This window comes from Chrysochloris asiatica, unplaced genomic scaffold (assembly GCF_000296735.1).
Source record: "Chrysochloris asiatica unplaced genomic scaffold, ChrAsi1.0 scaffold00104, whole genome shotgun sequence".
NCBI classification, from domain to species: Eukaryota; Metazoa; Chordata; class Mammalia; order Afrosoricida; family Chrysochloridae; genus Chrysochloris; species Chrysochloris asiatica.
The window spans coordinates 8,101,499-8,121,371 of record NW_006408622.1 but is presented as its reverse complement, the minus strand read 5'-3'; the positions used below and the strand labels follow the sequence as shown (position 1 = coordinate 8,121,371).

At 51.9% G+C, this 19,873-nt stretch overlaps 1 protein-coding gene across 1 annotated transcript; it reads right to left on the bottom strand.

Moving 5' to 3' along the window:
* Nucleotides 1-6,440: 6,440 nt before the first annotated feature.
* On the bottom strand, nt 6,441-16,092 carry KCTD15 (potassium channel tetramerization domain containing 15). The gene is given in 5 exon segments (XM_006867315.1): nt 6,441-6,599; nt 7,721-8,026; nt 10,316-10,460; nt 15,178-15,353; nt 16,015-16,092. Coding segments are annotated over 5 exon segments (864 nt in total).
* Nucleotides 16,093-19,873: the final 3,781 nt, after the last annotated feature.

Here is a 19,873-nt window from a genome sequence, read left to right as displayed (position 1 = left end):
GGGAGCAGCTGCCTGTCTCCTACCCGTGCAGACTGTTTGCCCAAAACCGCAGCTTCCTCAGGAGACCTGGACTGGATCCAGGACACAGAGGAGGAAGCCCTGGTGACAATTCTAGACATAGGCTGTAGCAGCAGGCTTGGCACAGAGCAGCTCCAACCCAGTGTACCTCCCTGCCCAGGCCACCAGGGTATTGGGACCTTTGTTTTCCTTAGGCAGGCCAGGTATCCTCTGAGACCCAGCTCGACTTAGGTGTTCTTGTCCCTCCTGGGCTCTGCCCTGTGTTTTAAGATTGTCCTGGTTTGTGAACCCTATGTGAAGAGGGTCTCTAGAGGACTCATCCTTGGACCATGGCTCTGGGTCAAGGGAGATCATTGTCCAACACTGTCTAGAGGTCGAAGGATGGATGTCAGGACAGGCTCTGCTATGTAATGGAAATAAAGACAAACACCCAAATGCCGCTGCTGCCACCCAGCCCTCTCCTTTGTGTTTCCTTGAGAGCATGCCTCTCTCTTTCTCTGGGCCTCTCATTAGAATTTCAAGGATGCTCCGGTCCACTCTGGAAAAGCCAGTGATGATGCCTGAAAGGTTGTTGGTTCTTTGTACAAATCAAGGAATTGAGGGAATCCACGTTTGATACCACAACAAACTTGAGGACTATCTGAAGGAACTTCAAAGAGTTCATGGGAAGACACAATGAGGAATGCAAGACTTAAAGTGAATCGAGCTAAATTCTACTAACTGATGGCACATGGAAGGGATAAACGTTGTAATGCAACAAAGTCTGTGATTTGTTGAATGTGAAACTGATGATCTGCTCTGTAAACCTTCACTCAATTCACACACACACAGAAGTTTTATAAAGAAAAATAAAGTTCATGGGGAAATCCCACTAGCTTTCAATTCCATTTTTCCATGAACTTTTTGAAGTCCCCTCGTATATGACTTGTCTTCAGATGATGTTACAGAGAGTATCAAGTGAACACTTCTTGTGGCTAACCAAATGCCTTCTCTCAGTCTCAGGGACGGCTTGCCTCCCAGCCCCTGCATGGTGGCGGAACATGCTGTGAGCATCAATGTCTGGTGCTCAGAACAGGGTCTGGGAAGAGTAGGATCTTGGTGGTGGAGCAGGGCCTGTTTCGATAGCCAATGACCAAAGCCTTGGCAGTCACTACTCAATACATTTTTCAAGTTAGAGTTGTATGATTAGCCTTGAAAATAGCATAGATACCATCCAAAGAGGTACTGCCACTTGAGATGTTGGGAGTAATAGAAACACAGGATAAACAGATATCAAGGGGCAGCCATTGTCAGGAATGACACGCTCCCCAGCAGTGATGCCCCTCACCCCCAAACCCTGCCTGTAGCTCTTAGGTGTGGAGAGCTCACCATGAACGTGCCACACGCCCTGTTTGTCCAGCTTTGGTGCTTAGGAAAGAGTTACCATTCAGGGCTAACAAACCCGATTTGGGGGTCAACTTGGGATAGTGATTGGGTTTCCCAGGAACTGGGCTCTCCTTTTCATTAAAAGCTCACAGGAAAATGCCTCTGAACTTGCAGACAATCTCCCCTCCATAACCATGGCTCTCAGCAATGCAGCGGGATTAAGTCTGTCCAGGTACCAGGTTCATCCTTAACTGGTGAGGGGCCATATATCCAGTTAGCAAACTCATCCTGAATCCCTAGCCCTGTGAGCTGGGCCCTGTTCCCTGTGCTGGTGATGCAAAATGACCTGGCCAGTTAGATGCTCCTATGACTACCACAGGAAGACCCACACAAATAGAAGTCGAAAGGGATTCTGGGAAAAATGTTTCTTTTCCTATTTGCTCCAGTTTAGGTGAAATTTTAACAATGTTGCTACTGGATAGAGTTAACTCCATGCAGTTGACCTTGACCACCTTCCTCAGAATTGGCTGGGAGAGGGGCTATGAAATGAAGCCAGGAAACTCTTTGGTCTCATGTTAGAATTTAGTGCTTTATCTATGCAAACCCTCTGCAGGTGTTCATGGATACCAGCAACAAGTCTTGTTTAGGCTAATGAGACAAGTCACATTAATTAAGCCATGAGCTGCTTTTGACACATATGTATTAAAGTCACCCCTCTATTCTTACCCTGTGAAGTCCTGGTGTGGCACTGTGGGTTAATGCACTGGACTGCAAAGTTGGTTTGAACCACAAGGTCAGCTGTTCAAGCTCACCAGCCACTCCTCGGAAACCCCACACAGGATCGTTATGGGTCAGAAACAACTCGATGGCACTTAACAACAACAACATTCTTACCACGGAGTCCTGGTATGGGACTGCAGGATAATGCACTGGACTGTAAGTAAGGTCAGTGGTTCAAACCCACCAGCTGTTCCTTTGAAACCCTATACATGGTCACTATAAGTAGTAATTGACTTGACAGCACTTAACAATTCTTACCATGGAAATCCTGTTGTGGAGCTGTAAGATAAGCACTGGATGGCCAATCACTAGACCAGCGGTTCAAACCTACCATCAGCTCCTCAGAAGCCCTGTTATTAAGTTCCGTCAATTCCAGCTCATAGTGACCTTATATAGAGGTTCCAAGGAGTATCTGGTGGGTTTGAATGGATGACCTTGTTGGTTTGAAGTTCAGTACTGAACCTACAGCACCACACCACAAGTCTGGGAAACCCTATACGGGGTCGTTGTGAACCGAAACCAACTCGACGGCTTTTAGCAATTCTTACCATGAACTTTAAGAAGATTTGTTTGTACACAATTCAAAAGCCTGTGGCAATTACTAGTATGAGTTCTTTACTCTATTCAGAGACCCAGATTTCAGTACATGATTCCATACCAAAGCCCCCACCAGAGCTGGCCAGGTGGGCCCTGGTCTCCACATGGTACGATTCTCTCTGCATGAAGCCACTTCCTCTAGATGGGGTAGGGGTGAGTCAAGAGGGCTAGTCACATCCTCAGCACCCCTGCGACAAGGTGTAGTGATATGTCTGCTTTGAGATTTGTGGCTAAGTCACCTTAAAGTCAACTAGCATTCTAGCCATCCAACTGTGACATCATTTGTCCATCACTACTCCTCAGCTCAGATTCGAGACCAGTGGCTGGCTGTCTTCTCCATCAGCAGCAACCGTCCCTCCAGCTCTGTCTAGAGCTTCCTCTTGGTTTGAACCAGACATCCTGCCTTGAAGTGAAAATCCTTACAGTTCCACTTGTGTCTGTTCAACTTTGTCACTGACTCAGGAGAAACTACAACCCCCTTAACCTAGTCTCCTCCAGGGCCAGTGTAATTGGTTTCCTGTCTCTGGAGAGGTAGAGGCAGAGGCAGAGGCAGAGGGTGGAGCCTGATGGGCCCTTGTTCCGGGCAGTATTCATTCTCTGGAGAATGGCAGACAACATTCTGGACAAGAGGGAACCCGTAGGCCGTGTCTGTCAGGCTGTGGAGTCTCTGCTACTCAGCATTGTGAAGTCACTTCCCTAGGACTCATTCTCATGTCTGTGCTTTCTCAAATGCATTAAGTGGTTTGCTTCACACACACTGAATCAATATAGTGTTCGAGGTTCACGGCACTGTGAATGCTGGACTTCCGGGCTGAGGGTTGGGAGGTGACAGAGGCGCAGGTCTGCAGTAGGGTATAAGTGCGGTGCCTGGGGCCCAACCCTCTGTCTCCACCCCTCAGGTCAGAAGAGGCTCAAATTGGAGCTGCTCAGGGACCCTGGAGAGGCAGTAGCTCCTGAAATAGCCAAGCCACCAGAGTCCCTTCTCGTGGTTGTCACAGTGGACCAGACACAAAGCATGAGAGCTGTAATTTATAAAATATCCTTTATTTATTTTGTAGAACACAGTCAAGTGGTAGCTTTTTAAAAAAAACACTCAAGAGATATCAGTGTTGTGATCTGACTTGGAGCAAGGCAGTGACAGGAGCCATCTGCTTTAGCTTTGCCAAGTCCTCACCTGCACTGACCGAGGTTTGCTGGGAAGTAACTGGCTTGTTGGCCAGTTGCTTATCAGTAATAGTTTTGATGTTTACAAAGAGCAGAAGTTAACACATTGTTGGTATTTGATCAAAAGATGACTTACAATGTACTATTTCTAGAAAGTAGAAATGTTTTAAAGGAATCAATCATTTGTCTTCATTGTTTATAGATACTATGTATAATCACACTGTAATATTAATTATTAGGGAATCATTATTTCTCTACCAATTCAGAAAGTCCCTAGATTATGTAAAATTGTACTTTCTGAATTCATGTCACTGATAAAGTAACATCCAATAAGGTAGAGTAACATAAAAAAAAATTTTTTTTTCCTTCCTTCTTTGTTAGCACACAAAGGTTTAATCAATAAAAACTTAAAAAAAAAAAAAAAAGTTTGCTTGGATATGAGAACTTGAACTTCCACCAATCAGGAATGATGCCGGCTACTAAACTCCCCTCAAATCCATAAACTCCCTCAGCATTGGGCTGTTTTCACAAGACTTCCCTTCTAACAAAACACTCCCTCCTCCTCTCAGATGTGAACCTTAGATGCCAAAATACAGATACACCAACTGTAGGTGCACTGCTGAGCAGAGAAGCCTAGCAAGTTTGTCCAGCAAATTAGATTGTACTATGAATGGCGTCAGCTCTGCGCCCTCAGACAGGAAGCAGCTGGTCTCCCAGCCTCTGAGGCAGGTTGAGCCTGGTGGCTCTTAGTGGGCACTGAAAAGGGGTCTGCATGGGTGAGAACATAGGGGCTTTGAGGGAAAATACCAATGCTTGTTAGAATTGGAGGCATTTGTAGACATTCAAACTCCTTTCCTTGGAAAGAGACAAACTGAGATCTTGTCTGTGCTTGGCTGTTTCGAGACTGTCCCTCTGACTGGCCTGAGCCTCGGGTCTGCCACTTTCTCATGTCTTACTGTGGGGCAGGGAGAGATTGTCAACCCCAACCAAAAAATAGTTGAGACAGAAAAATCTCAAACCTTTTAAAACTAGGCTCACAAGCCCTTGGATCCCTTCTGCCAGCCTCTTCCCAGTTCACATGGGGTTAGGGGGTCTATGAATCAGAATTTGAATCTGTGCTGCCCCGAGGGGACGGGCGAGCTGAGCAGAAACCCCCAAATGCAATAAATAACAGCAAGCTCAAGCCCCTGCAGCAGCTACCACTGCCAGATTCCCTTCCCTTTGAACTGAAGGACATACAGGACTTCAACCCTCAATCTCCCTGCAGTGTCAAATTGGGGAATCCAACTGCTGGCTAGGCATAGGATCTAGCCTTAGTCTTTTGCTTTAGAGCATCATTTATGGCATGAACAAGGAACATAATGTGTTTACACACACACAACAATTGTACATCAGCATCTTTACAATATTAAAGGAATCATATACAAGTCTACAGGCATTGTACACGGAGAGGTGCTGACGGGGTGCCCCACCACCGAGCATTCTCTGCAGCTGCTCTTCCCAAAGGAGAGCCAGGAGGAGGGGACATGTGACAGTACAGGGGTGAGGCAGCAGGTCTGAGGACCCCTCCAGGCCCAGTCCTCATTAGGATCAGGAGTCAAGAGCCTGTATCCAGGTCTTATCGGCAAGCTAGCCTAACAAGTTTCATTAAAATTCAGTGTGCATAATTAATGTGGGAAACACAGAGCTAGGGACGGCTTCCTGAGCTGGGGACCCAAAGGACACTGTTAACAGATGGGTTCCTTCACCCTGGGGCCCATTCCTGAGGTAAGTGTGGTGTGGCCTGCGGTTGGTCTGGACATGGAACCCGTGTGAGTGCACACGCAGGACTGGGAGCCCCTGGGCATTAGGAGATGGGCAGGGGATTCATACAGCTGGGGTTTGGGCCCTGGCTAGGAGCAACAGTGAAGATTTCAGACGACAATAGAGCCATCCAATCCCACTCCAGCACCACTCTGCCTTCCCCCACCGCGGCTACACGGTTGTCCCCATTTTGTGCCTGTCACAGGGACAATGAATGTCAAAGGCCCAGCTCAGCAGGGGTCCGGGACCGAGTGCCCAGGCCACCCCCCACCACACGGACACACTGCCTGTCAGCAAGAATTGAGCACCGGAGGAAGAGCGTAGGTCCTTGTTGGCCTCTCTGACGTATGCAGACACCGCTCCCTTCATTTTAAATACTGTAGAAAAATAAGCCATTTCTGATGCGGGGAAACCCACCAGAGTCTGTCACACGTGACCCAGAGCAGCTCGTCTGGGGTGGGTCAGCAGAGTCTCTCAGGACACTGCCCAAGGCCAGGAGCCCAAGGATCCAGGGGAGCAGGTAGTGGAATTCTTGTGGCCTCTGTGGGTCACAACAGTCTGCAGTGGGCTTGCCTCCAGTATCCCACTTTCAGTTGCTGTGACACTCAGGCCCTCCTCTTCATGCCCACCACTAAACACCTCAGAGCTCTGTTTCCAGATCTCTGAGGTATCCCCAGGGCCAAGGGGGTCTCAGGTGGGCACTGAGGAGGGGTCTAGTCCAAAGGCTCCTGCTTTATCCGGAGGGCAGTGGGAATGGCCTGCAGCCGCCGTTCTTCTCTGCAGAGCACATACTCGCTGAACTGTGAGGAGTCCACACCGCCCCCACAGGAGGCGGCCATGCCGAACCCCTTCTGGAAGAGCCTCTCCAGGACCTGCTGGGAAAGGAAGAGGTCAGTAATGCCCAGCTTACAGGGTCAGCCTGGCTTGGCATAAGGGTGTAGGGCCTGCGTTTCCAAGTTGCTGTCTCCTGTTTAGCTCTCCATCGAACTCACCAACACAGGTCCCTACATACCCGGTAGCTGGGGAAATGGGCCGGGCTGCTAGTTCAGGGTTCTTCCAGTGATTGAACCTGAGTTGCTGCCCCCACAGAGCCTCAGGGTCCCTTCCCTTCTCCCTAGGGGTGCTCCCGGTAGTCTGCACCCTTTCCATAGACACAAAGTCTCAGAACCCCGCCCTCCCCAAGACCTGCTCCCAGCCTCCAGACAGCCACCTGCCTCCCTGGGCTGTGAATCCCAGATGGGTGAGCTGGGAGGCTCCCGGATATCAGGGATCTGAGTGGGAAGAAAGAGGAGGTGTTCTCTCTGCATCCCTACAAGCCCAGTGTCCACACTGTCTGCACCTCTGTGAGGGTACAATCTGACCACTGAGTCTGACACCAGTGCCTCGGTCACTCAGCAAGACGTGACCCACAGCCTGTAGATGGGCAGGGAAGTGGAGGGGAGAACTTTCCCCCAGACATTCTGTTCTGCCCAAACCCAGATATGGGAGTTGACTATGGGTTTGGGAAGAGCTGTTAGGAAATAGGCCCACTGTAGCTTGGGGTTTCCGTTCTCAGACCAGGTCACAAAATGCTCTGGGCGGCTGTTTGGGTGTCCATAGCCCACAGGCCAGCAGGGCCAGGAGAGGGGCTCTGAACCACCTCAACTCAGCCACTATCCTTAGTGTTCTGGCTTTCTGAGTTGAATTGTAACCCCAAGTCAGATTCTGGGTGTCACATGAAGCACAACTTTGTTGAATACACTCTGGGTCATTTTTATAGAATATCCATTTTAAGGGGGTTGAAATAAAAAGTACAGATCAAATTTTTTAAAGTCCACTCCCCAGGCTCCACCAGCCATCAATTAATTATGAACGGCACATCAATTATGCATCAACACATTGTTGCCTTTTCTGTAAGATGGCATGAGGGGCTGGCTGTTTCAGGGATGGTGCCTCCCTTGTCTCTCTGTGCTGTTAGGGGGCTTCAGGCAGACGGGGCAGCCGCAGCTCTCACCTGCACAGAATTGAGCCCACAGTAGCCATTGAGGGGGAAGCGGATGACATGGGTGGGGTCCTGGTTCCAGCCGGCATTAACCGAGTTGCACATGACGTCCCCGGTCTCGGGGAAGACTTCTTCAATGAGGGCCTTCTCACCGCTGAGCGCGATTCGTTCCCCCAGGTCAGGGGTCACACGCAGCACCAGGCAGTCGCAGGGCCGGCAGCGACGGCGCTGCTCCTGCTCCTGTTGCCAGCGTTCCAGCTCGCGTACCATGGGCTGCAGCTGGTAGTAACGCGCCTCCTCGTACAGTAGGCTGAAGTCCTAGGGCACAGACACACTGAGCGTGGGTGAGGGTAGGGGTCTGCCTTTCCTAATTCCAAAAGGGCTGAGACCTCCAGGGCACAGTGTGGGCTGGGGGTGGGTTAGTCCCATTGTACAGATGGGATAAGGGAGGCTCGGGTGAATGTGTGCAGGCAGAAGTCGTCTAGCATTTACCCAAGGGCAGCAGCTGGTCAACACCTGAGCCAGGTCCCTGAGCCCTCCCACCTGGTCCATGGGGCCTAGAGAAGCCTCCTGAAAAGACTGGAACACTGCACCTGAGGAGCTGCAGGCTGAGCAGATGCCTGGGGACCTGCTGCTGTTTGAGGCCCACCCAGAGAAGAGGCTGGACTGGGCTGGGTCCAGGGCAGCTCCACCCTCACCTGCCCTGGAGAAACTCACAGCCCCCCAAGGAGGTAAATCAGTACATTACAGAGAGTGTCCTCGCCAATCATACTTGTCTGGGCTCGGATTTCAACTTCATCCTCTACCAGCTCTGAGACCTCTGAGCCTCAGCTTCCTCATCTATAAAATAGGCCTATATATCCAGCTCGGAGAAGGAGAATGAGGATTAAAGAACACAAGATCTGTCAAGTGTTTGGTTCTATCCAAGTAGCCCCTTGGCACCGAGTGTGATGAGGTGTCTGTGGAGGGTTGTTAGTCTACTACCCTGCAGAACACATGCCCCACCACACCCATCCCAGGCCTGAGTGGTCAGCAGGCCATCACAAATCTCACTGGTAGACCTGGGGGCCCTGGGAAAGAGGCAAGGAAACCGTACCTCAGATGCAGGGCCTGGACTACGGGATCTCCTAAGTCCCCTCCACTTGCTGACCCCAGCCTGTGGACCGTCCTGAGGGAGAGCTCCAGCCCTAGGACCCACCTGCCCCTAGACAGTCCATCCTCTTATTCACCCTGAGGGTTTAACTGACACATGTATGCCAACAGCCCCATGCCTTCTCAGAGTGCCCCCTGAAGTCCCACCAGCAACTCCATGCAAGATTGGGTGCCACACTCCACACAGCCTATCCACCCGGGGGCCTCACACCAACTCGAGACTCAAACCAGGAGGGAGGCACCCTCAAGAGCCCCCTTGCCCACAGGTAGTGTACATCTTGTCCTTTGCAGCCCCTCCCTAACCCTAAGCCTAATCTGCCCCTTTGCTCCATCGTCTATGGCTCCATTCCAACATCCTTCCAACATTGTTCCCTTGGCTGGGGGAAGCAGTCCTCCCCAGGACTACTGTCCTGCACCCACTTCCCTACCCTGCCCGTATCCTCCTCCACACAACAGCCAGCGAGATCGTTCCAGTTTGTGAAGATAGTCATTCTCCTTCTCACCTTCCCACTGCATGCAGAGAAAAAATGCCCCCAAGGTCCTGAGGGCCAAACAGCGGCCTCCTTCCTGCCCTTCCTCTCGCCATTCATAAGGCTTGGGCTGCACAACACTCTCTAGCTCTTTCCTTCATCACTGACATGAACATTGTTTGACCCAGAAAACCCACTGGGGCCAGGTTCCCTGCTGTTCACTCTCACAATCCCCTTCTACTTTCCTGAAGCATTTCCCACAACAGACCTTGAGTGTGCGTTTGTTCTAGACTTCCCACTGGATTGAGAGCATGTTGGGGCAGGGCCTACATTAGCCTCATGTTTCATTGTACCTTCAGCTTGAGTTGGATGAAAACACCAAACAGTCCCAGGACCGCTGGTCGGTCCTCTGGGTCCCATGCAAGGAAGGAAAGAGAGATGGACGGGCATTTGGGTTAGAGTCCTCTTCCTCCCTGGAACCTCAGTGCCATGAAAGGGGTCCAATACCAAGGCAGGACTTGGGGAACGGAGGCAGCTGCCCTGGAAGGGTTCTCCCTAAGACCTAGGGATAACCTCAATACCAAGGCAGGACTTGGGGAATGGAGGCAGCCGCCCTGGAGGGTGATAACCTTTTGTGTATAAAGGGTATCTGGTTTGGATCCCGGACAGATCTGTGCCAACAAGGGACAGACTGATGTGATGAGTCTCCTGTAATCCAGACACACCCAAGTCCTTACACATGACAAGCGTTAAACTGGGGTAAGTGCCGCCGTTGCTACTGTTTAATTGTTGTTACACCCTGATAAATAAGTTAAAAATGTGAGAAAACAAAATTAGTTTAGAAAAACTGATTTCGCCCTAGGCTTCATCGTTTAACTTTTTATGGTTGCCATGACGACCGTGGGTCCATTTATTAAGTCACAGCGTCCCCTGTGTAATGCCATCGCACACACAGCGATGGGGGAGCCGCTGGCTGAAGACTTACCTTGAAGTCGTCGGGAAGCAGCAGTTTTGACGTCCGCAGGAAGCTCAAGACATAGCGGAAAATCTCCCCGTCCCGGTCAATGAAATAATGTTGCTTCAAACTGTCCAGGACGATGGGCTCAGTGCCATTGAAAAGGCGGCTTATTCTGGGAGAGGGAAGGGAGGGAAGAGGCTGTGTCCGCCTGACCCGTCCTCACTCCTGGGGGGCCTTCCCAGCCTGACGGGAGGGGAGGCCCTTGGGCTGCACTTGGGTTGGGGTGATGGGGCACAGATGCACACAGCTAGGACAGCCAGACCATGGTCAGCATACCACACAGTCCACCTACACTTACCAGCCACAGATGGATCCGGACACACCCAGTTGTTCACATGAGCCTGCCAACACACACTCCAGGTCTGGAAAACTACAGCAAGACACAGACGCGGCCACCTTATCCCTCACACAGACCAGCTAGTCACAGACCTGGGACACACCAGACAGACCCACCCTGAAAACTCACCTCAGTCATCAGAGCCCAGCCAAGAACCACACACCTGGTGAGCACGCAGAAAGCAGCCAAGACAGAGGCCTTCCACCAGAGCACAAATGGCCCCACACAGCCACTTCACCCGACCGACGCCAGTGGGCACCAGACTCGTACACCCAGGCAATAAGCACAGAGCTGTGCATATATACATCCCCTCCCTCCTGAACAGACTCAGACATTGCCAGACACACAGTAGACAACACAAGCCAACTTGGCACATAGTTGTAAAACCCAAACTCTGCAAACCCACTGCCCCCGAGTCAATTTTGACTCAAAGCGAGTCTGTAGGACTCTGTAGAACTGCTCCCAAGGGTTCCAAGGCCGTTAAATCTTCATGGAGGCGGACAGCTTCATCTTTCTCCCTTGGAGTGGCTGGTGGGTTTGAATCAACGACCTTGAAAGTTAGCTGCCCAATGTTGGCAGCACTGTGTCACCGGAGAGAGCCACAGGTGAACAACCCACAGCCACTCATTCAGGGAGCCATGAGAGGTACAGAGGCAGGTATACATGCCACAGCGCATGAGTATGTGTGCCGGTGACAAAGTGCACGCATGCACACACACAAGGTTGCCTGCACACATACAATGCACACACATGGCCCAGAGTACATGCAGCATGCACACACACACACATGTACACACCCAGGCATGCACAGGGAAGCAAACAGATCCTGGCAAGTGGCAAGTGGCTAGCACAGGAAGTACAGGACCTCCCGGAAACTCTTGGGGACCCTTGATGCCTGTCCCTATCTGCTCTGGAAAAGGGGGCCTCAGAGCCAGGCTGGAGTTGCCCCCATGCTCAGCACAGCAGGTTCTGGTTTGGCTAACTTCCTCTGAAGACCCCTGGCTGACCTATGAACCTTTATGAGCCCTGATGAAGGGTAGAGGCTGCCAGAAACTGGGTTTAGGGACAGGAGGGCGGATGACAGGGTCCCTCAATGATAGTATCAGCAGATATTCTCTGATATTATTCCCCAGCTAGACCCCAGCAGGGTAGAGCCTGAGAGAAGGCAGCTAGACCTCTGACCCAGCTTCAAGCTGATGCCTCAGGCCTCTCCCTTCCTCAGCCCGCACTAGCAGAGACCCTTCTGGGGAGGTCTCCCTCTTCCCACTGAAGGCCCCTCAGTCACTCCTAAGACTCTACCCCACCGCTGCATTGTGTGCATACTGGGCAGAGAAGAGGGGTTTAGGTTCCCCAAGCCCCTCTCAGAGCCCCTCATATACACGGCCCTCTGCTCTAATGGCCTAGCAGAGGCATCAGCCAGACCTGTTCTGAGTGTGTGGCCTAACTTCTACTCCACTGGGTTCATATAAAGAATACGGCTGCCACACAGATGCCGTGAGCAGATCGGAGCCAGCCATGAGGTATGGAGAAGGGTGAAGCAATATTGCAGTGCACCCCAGACACAACTCCCTTAGGCTTCCAGAGACCACAGAGCCTGAGCTTCCTGGGCTGGGGGAAATGGTCCTGGAAATCCAGTCCCTGCTGTAAAGCCTTGTGGGCTCCACAGCCTGTCCATCCTACAGAGTCCCAACACTTGGCCTCAACAGAGCTTAGAATTCAGATGTCAGAGGGAAGGACACCCCTCAGCCTAGAGACAGATGTGACTGTGTGAGGTGCTATGGGCAGTTGTCACAGCCAATATGACATCAGCAAGAAAGAACAAGACTCACATTCACAAGGAAGTCTCAGAGGCCAGTCTTGGTCTCTCTGGGGGAATGTTCTCTTTCTGGTAGAGCACTAACATTCTGTGCAGCAAGTAACGTTCTGAGCCCGGCTAAGTTCTAAGTCCTTCTGATAGTCATCGTGAGTGTCTGCAAGACTCCAGACCCATCCACATTCCAGGGCTGGCTGGCTTCTAGATTGTCTTATTGGTCCAAGGCTAGAAGGTTTCTGATCTGCCTACTTCGGGGTTGGAGGCTCTAGGTCCTCCCACGGTCCAGTATCTGCTGGAGGATAATCTGGCAGCAGCTTCTCATAGGACGAGTGCCTTTCAAGCTCTTGGGGTCTGGAGCTAACAAGGAGACAGGTTGGGAATCCCCTGCCACTTACAGGGTCTTAAAGAGTCCAGCTGCTGCTCTGACCTCTGCTGATTTTTGCCATTGGTTCCATGGGTCCCCTGTGAAAGCCAGCTCTGGGTCAGCCTCTGGAAGTCCTTCAGGGAACAGAAGGCCAACTCACTCATCAGCAGCTGAGACCCTCAAGGGCACCCACGTACCCGCGTAGACAAAGAGGGGGGGAACATCACATGCTTTCTTTTTTTAAAAAAAGCTTTGGCTCCAATTTCCTGGTTGTTTCAGTGAAAAGGTTTGATTAGTCCCGAGAGCTCCTGGCCATCTGAATTTGCTGCTTCTCCCAGCCAGTCTGGATGCCAGAGTGCAGCTGTGACTGCAGCAGCCTTAACATGTCCAGCAGGCAGGCCACAAGTGAGGCCACAGCCCAGGATGCTGGGCTCGGCCATTTCTGGGTGAGGACCAATGGCTGGTGCTGGGCGGGACCAGAGGAGGCACCCAGGCTCCCCTATTCCTTGTGTTGGAGTCACCCTGGCCAGCCAAAAACCAGATGCCCAGACACTGTGCTGTGGGCAGTGGCCTGGGGTGAAGGGACACCAGCCCCGGGTTCTCATAGTACTACCTAATGCAGGATTTGGCTGACATGCAGAAGTCCCTTGACATTCTCTACCTGTAAGGGACTTGGCACACAGTAGTGACACTGGGGATTCATGGAAAAGAGATTCAAAGAAAACTGTTCTTAAATGTATAGCCCATTTACTGGACCTGGGCTGACCCACCCTGTCCTACATTCCACGCTGCCCTCTGGTCTCTGGGCCAAAGCTTCAGGCCTAGGGAGCAACTCTCCTTGGGACCAGATGTGATTGAGGCTGAATAACAGACTCATCTTGAGGTCCCATCACCCCTCAGGGCACATATCTCAGTAAGAGGGTGTCCCCCACCTCAAAGCAGGGCAACATGTGGGCCCAGGAAGGGATGACCATCCACCTATTCTCTCTTGTTGGGAGAAAAGAGTGAGGAGAGTTCCCCCTCACCTCCCCTCAGAAAGGAGCATGTCTGATTTCAGGAAACACTCTTGAGGTTGTGGACAAAGGTTTTCTGAATTTAACTCACAAATATCATCAACCGATTAAGAGATGATCTATCTCAAACAACTCGGGAATGCTGAAGAAGGCAAAATTGAAATTAAACAAGCAGAATCCATCTCCCAGCCTAGACAGGGCTCTGTGAGCAAGTGTACTTCTGGCACGGCCTCATGCCCCCAGAGTCCCACGTTCACCAGAGCCCCAGGTGCCGTCTCTACTGGGCTGAGGGAATGCAGCCTCAAATGCCATCTGTACCCCAACTTCCCTCAGTTCCATGTTTTCCTTGAGGACACATCCATGCCCCAGGGCAGGGCTCTACCCCAACCCTCAGCTACCTCCATGCACCACAAAGCCTCCCTGCTCAGTCACATCAAGGACAAGGAACAAACCTGGCACGCAGGCTTCCAGAGACCTTCCTTTGGTGTCAGGGAGACTAATTAGTCTTCCTGCTATTTTAAATGTATCAAACAGGGGTGCCCCCTAAATTCTTAACACTCCTGAGCGCAGCCCTTGGCAGTCCTAGGGAGTGGAGACCGCCTGGCTGTGCCGGGAACAAGCAGTCAGCAGCATGCTACATCTTGAACCTACCTCAGTCAACACTGTTGCTGTGCCCAGGAAAACCAAGTCCTCCCCAAGAAGCGAAACCCCCAAGAGACAAGTGCAGGAGATGGGTACCACCAATGACTGGCCCAGGTCCCCAGAAGCAGGCATGCATGTGACTTCAGCAGAGTGGGGGGCTCTTTATTGAGAGAAGCCCCCAAGTCTTCAGCCAAGGCCCTAGCTAGAGACACTTTATCCACTGTTGGCTATATCCCCAGCCCTGGGTACCCACGAATGTCCAGGAATTACCAAGCTGGCCACAATAACCCTCAGCCCTAAAGAAGGCCTATGGTTAGCCCTTGAAGACTGGGGGTGGCCACCCAAGTGGACAAATCTGGTCATGCTGCATCTTCACAAAGGTTAGAATAGAAAGTAAGCTTTAAATACATCTCATCTCCTGTCTATCAAATGGTCAAGAGAACCGAAAGTCATGACCTCCCAGTCGGCTAGGAGCTCCATCTAGCTCCACCAAGGCTGCCAGCAAGATGCTATGTAAACCATCTTTCAACAGAGAGGCTTGACCTCACAAAACCCAGTTCTGTGGATCTGCATCAGTCATGCCCTGTCAATTGCTGGAACGGGCTGCTGACACCGCCCCTCAGTGCTTCGCATCTTACGCTCCAGGAGCGCAGCTCTTACCTGGAGTCGGGGTATTTGGTGAGGGTGGCCAGGCTGCTGGTATACATGTGACCGCCCACATCGATGTGCACAGGTGCGTTGGACTTGGTAAGTTGGGCTGGCAGTGGAATGCCCTGGGCAGCCAGGGGAGACACAGGTGACCGAGTGAGAGACAACCGGGACATGCTTCCTCCCTCCTGGACAGAGAAAACAGGCAGAAAATTCAGTTTTTGCACGACGAAGGAGTGTGATCACAGATCTAATCAGATCACTTCTGCCTGCAACTGATCACATACGCAGCTGACAAATTATGGCCACCACTGTAATTATGTGTAATGTATTTGCATCATTTTCTTCAAAGTACCAGAGGGGAAAAGGAAAGGAAAAAAAAAAAAAGAAGAAAGAAAGAAGGAAAGAAAGAAAAGATGCTTATTAGCAATAAGAAATCAAGAAAGAAAAAAAAATTTCAAGGTGTCAGCCTCCAGGGGCATAAAACAAACTGCAAAATTCTAATTAAAGGTCGCGGGCTTATGTGTTAGATGTGAAATATCCCCTGACAAACGAATCACCAATTTGTGAATTGGGATTCAGGGGTTTTTTGCAAGTTTGTCTCAGTAACGAGACACCTCTAAATTAGTGACTTCCTCAGCACCTAAGGCGTTGAGTTTTATACATGTAGTAAATTTCACATCAAATTAAGAGCATTTTTGTGTGTGTGTGTTTTTTTTTTTTTAAATACATAATCCTATAGCCAGTCAACAGCTATCCCTTGAGTGTTGATGCTAGGAGGAAGGGTAGCCAGTGAGCTGACCCTCAGATAAGGGCAAAGCGGGGGACCATTGCTCTGCTGGCTCTCACCAGGGTGCCTGCACTGCTGTGTGCGTGAAGCAAGGACCCGCTGGGCCGCTCCTTGCGGTGAGGCATCTAGGCTTCCATCGCTGCCCAGAGTATCTGTGAGAAGAAAGCATCAACAAAACCAACCAGAGGGGCTTACTTGTCAGCAACCGTTTCTGCCACAGAGTCAAAGATGTTTAGAATCTTCATTTCTGCACACATCTTCTGGGACCCCCATGCCATGTAGTCCCCAAGATACCTAATCCTTCCTCTTCAGATTCTTTCTCTCCACACCCTAGACTCCCTCGCCGCCCCCTCCCAGCCCTCGCCCAAAGTAAGACTCTGGTGGTGGCGGTTATGTGCTGTGGAGTCTGTTACGACTCATAGCGACCCTGTACAGGGTTTCCAAGGCTGTAAATCTTTACGGGAGCAGAAAGCCTCATCTTTCTCCCACAGAACAGCTGGTAGTTTCGAACTGTTGACCCTGTGGTTCGCAGCCCGATTCGTAACCACTACACTACCAGAGCTCCTTAAAGTAAGACTCTAGGCCATGGCAAATTACACACTCACACACACATGTGTTTTCTGGGCAGCTCCATGTCTGTTAATTTAGCTAATGACAGTACTGAAACATATGCTTCCCATTATGGGTCCAAAAGGTTTCAGAACAAATCGGATTTTCCTGATATTTTGGTTTCGAGCCATGTTACCAAGCGTGTCTCCTCTTGCATCAGCAAAGAATGGTGCAGACAGGGGCTTGGGGAAGTTTCCACAGCCTCCTTGGGCTGGGGACCACACTTAACACTGTCACCATTCCCAGGCATGGGCAGCTGCAGCCAGATGGACCCAGGGAAGAGGGAACATCACTTGGGAACCCACCTCTCTCCTATGCGCTACCAACAGCATGGAAACTTATCTTTGTTTGCACCTCACAGTTTCTCCCTAGAATCCCAGAACCATCTCCTAATGGTTTCCAGACCCCTCATGATGCCACCCCGGCCCCCAGAGTAGCCAGAAGGAAGCCAGGAAACCGACAGCAACTCAGCAAATGGGCCAGTTCTCCTGCTCTTCCCCAAGCTCTCAGAGACCCTCCTCTGTACCACAAGTCACCTTAGATAAGACTGTCTGTCCCTCATTCCCTAGGAGCCACCTCGTTGTGAAGTAGGGTAGCAAGAGCAGGTTTATGCAACTCTTTCCACTTGGGGTTGCCTCAGGGGAGCAGGGGGAGGGGAAGGGGAGAGAGGAAACTTAGTAGTGAAAACACACACATACACACACCTAACCTGGATTTACTTCTCACACAGGTTTAACTGATAAGAGAGCAATCAAATGAAATTCTTGAGACCCAAGAGATTGACATCGGCATCTGACTGTGGTAACCTACATTTGTGCCTGCATATGCAACATTAAATTGTCAAACGTGGACCAAGGTCCAATGAGAAGCACACCCTGCAAATATAAGTAAGGTTACTCTCCATAAGGTAAGCACTGGACTGTTAATTGCCGGGTCAAACCCACCAACCACTCCTCGGAAACTATACAGGGTCCTCTATGAGTCGACGGCACTGGCAAGGGACAAGAAACTGGAGGGAAGGTAAGGGGATAGTTATTAGCAGTCAGTGATGTTTAACTTAAACCTTCACTGTGTGTTGCAGGGAGTGGGGAGCTGCTTTGGGTCCAACTGCTTTTGGCATTCCTGAGTTACAGCAGGCTTGAAAAAGAAAACTAGATCACTTAAGAAAGTTCTGAGAAACCAAAACCAACCTCAAGACTGGATTATGGTACCCTGGGAGGCTTTGCTGCCGGAGGAGTCATCAGGCAAGATGCAGTGAGGATGAACAGAACAGGAAGAGGTTCCCACTGAAATGCCATCCAAGTGGACTCCACGAGCTTCTCCTTCCTACCAGCACACTACCCAAAGTGACTTTTAACACCAAGCACCCGTCAGAAACGCTGCCCCATCCTACTCTGACCCAGCGGTTTTTTGTTTTTGTTTTTTTCCAGGGCAATCACACCCTCGCTTAGCAAAAGCTCACGGCAAACCAGAAACTCACCATTGGAAGCCCCCTGGCTTTACGCCTTGATGCGAACCTCCAGTGTTCCCTCGGACAAACGCATTAGTGCTGGACAACGACCTTTCCTGCAAACCACTGCTAAGGTCAGAAGCATAAAAGTGGGCCCAGTAAGAGACACAAGTTAGGGCACCAACACCAGCATCCAAACCCACGATCCAGCCCCGGCGCGCCCGGGCCGCCCAAGGCTGGGCCAAACCGCCTGTTGCAGGAGCTTGGGTTGCAGTGCGCGCGGGGGCCCGCGGGTTTCCAAACTAGCTCCGTAATGACCCGTTTCTCTGAGCTGCGGCGGGAGCCCGGAGCCCCGCCCGCCCGAGCAGAGGGAAGCCAGCAGAATGCCACGCTCATTTACACACAAAATGATTTTGTGTCCCATTGTGCTCGCAGTTGTTCAGCTCTCTGGGGGTGATTAAACTGGCTGTGCTGCGGCAGCTTGAGACAATTTCACTAAATCGCTTCTTCGTGAAGTCGCTTCTTTGCTAAGCTGTTATTTTAACCATAAAAGGTAAACAGAAGGCGGCTCACTAGCTCTCTTCAGTTCCGCGCCCTGAGCGTCGGCCCGGGGCGAGGGTGCCTGCGGCAGGGTGGAGGGGCGGGGGCTGCAGAAGTGTCCACGGTGAAGGCCAGCATTGAAGCGGGTGGGGCACCTGGTGCGCGTCTGCTCTGCTGCGAAGCACGCGGGCCGGTGTGAACTTCCGAGCGGCCTGAGCCGACCGGGACGTGGCCGGAGAGCGCCGCGGGGCGGGGATGGCCGTGGAACCCTAAGCACCAGGCCGGGTGGGGAGGGAGTGCGGCGGGGGCGGGGCGGGGGACAGTTAAATCTAGAGGCAGACTCTTTGAGACCACAGATGGGGAGCTCGCCTAATTAAGGACGTAAAAGCGCTTTTGTTCTCAAAGTTTATTGTTGCCGAGATTAAAAAAATAATTGAAACTAATGCTGTTATTCACTCGTGCAGTTAAATTTCTTCGTGCACATTTGAGACACGGAGTGAAAACTTGAAGCTTAGCTTTCTGCAGTCGTGGGTGGGGGGCGCCCGGGGGAGGTAAGGCGCTTTGGCGCGGGCGAGAGGGTTGTTAGTGAGTGCCCAGTGCGCGCGTCTAAGGCAAGGGGTGAGGGCGGGGAAAAGGGGTCCGGAGACCGCGACCTAGTCTCTACGCGGCCGGTCCTCGAACCCCACGCGCGGGGCTCGACTGCCAGCGCACCGGCTCTTCTCTCCCCTTTGCTGGGTGGGCGTCAGGAGGACTGTCCCGTTAGAGACTTTTTCTCCGATTTGGGCGCCATGTGGGGTCCTGTTCATCCTGAAGCCCCAGATGCCCAAGCAGGGTTCTGACCCCGGAAACTCGTCAGCCCACAGGGCACTCGGGCCGGCACTCCGATCAGAGTACGGGGACCTCCGCAGGAAGCTCGGCACCCGCCTAGTGGAGATGGTCCACCCGCGGCCAGGATTAGCCCACGTGGACAACCTCCCCCCACCCCCGCGCCAGGCCTTTGTGCTGTGCGCCCCCGTGCCGCCAGCCCCCGCCGCCCAGCACTGGGACAAAGCAGTCGCCCAAGCCCAGGTCCGGACCCTGGGCCGAGCGACTTTCTCCGCATCTTGGCCACTTTGGGGACAGGGGTGCACAACGCTGAGGGGTTGCCGGCCGCGCTGGGCTTACCTCGGAGCCGGAGAGGCGGATCGGGCTCAGGCGTAGCCTCCGCCCCCCCGCAGCCGCCAGGTCTCTGGCACCCGGCGCAGCCTTGCAGCCTGTGCTGGCTGCGCGGGTCGCTCCGGTGTCGTCCTGGAGTTACTTTCTCTCTCGCCCCCAACCCT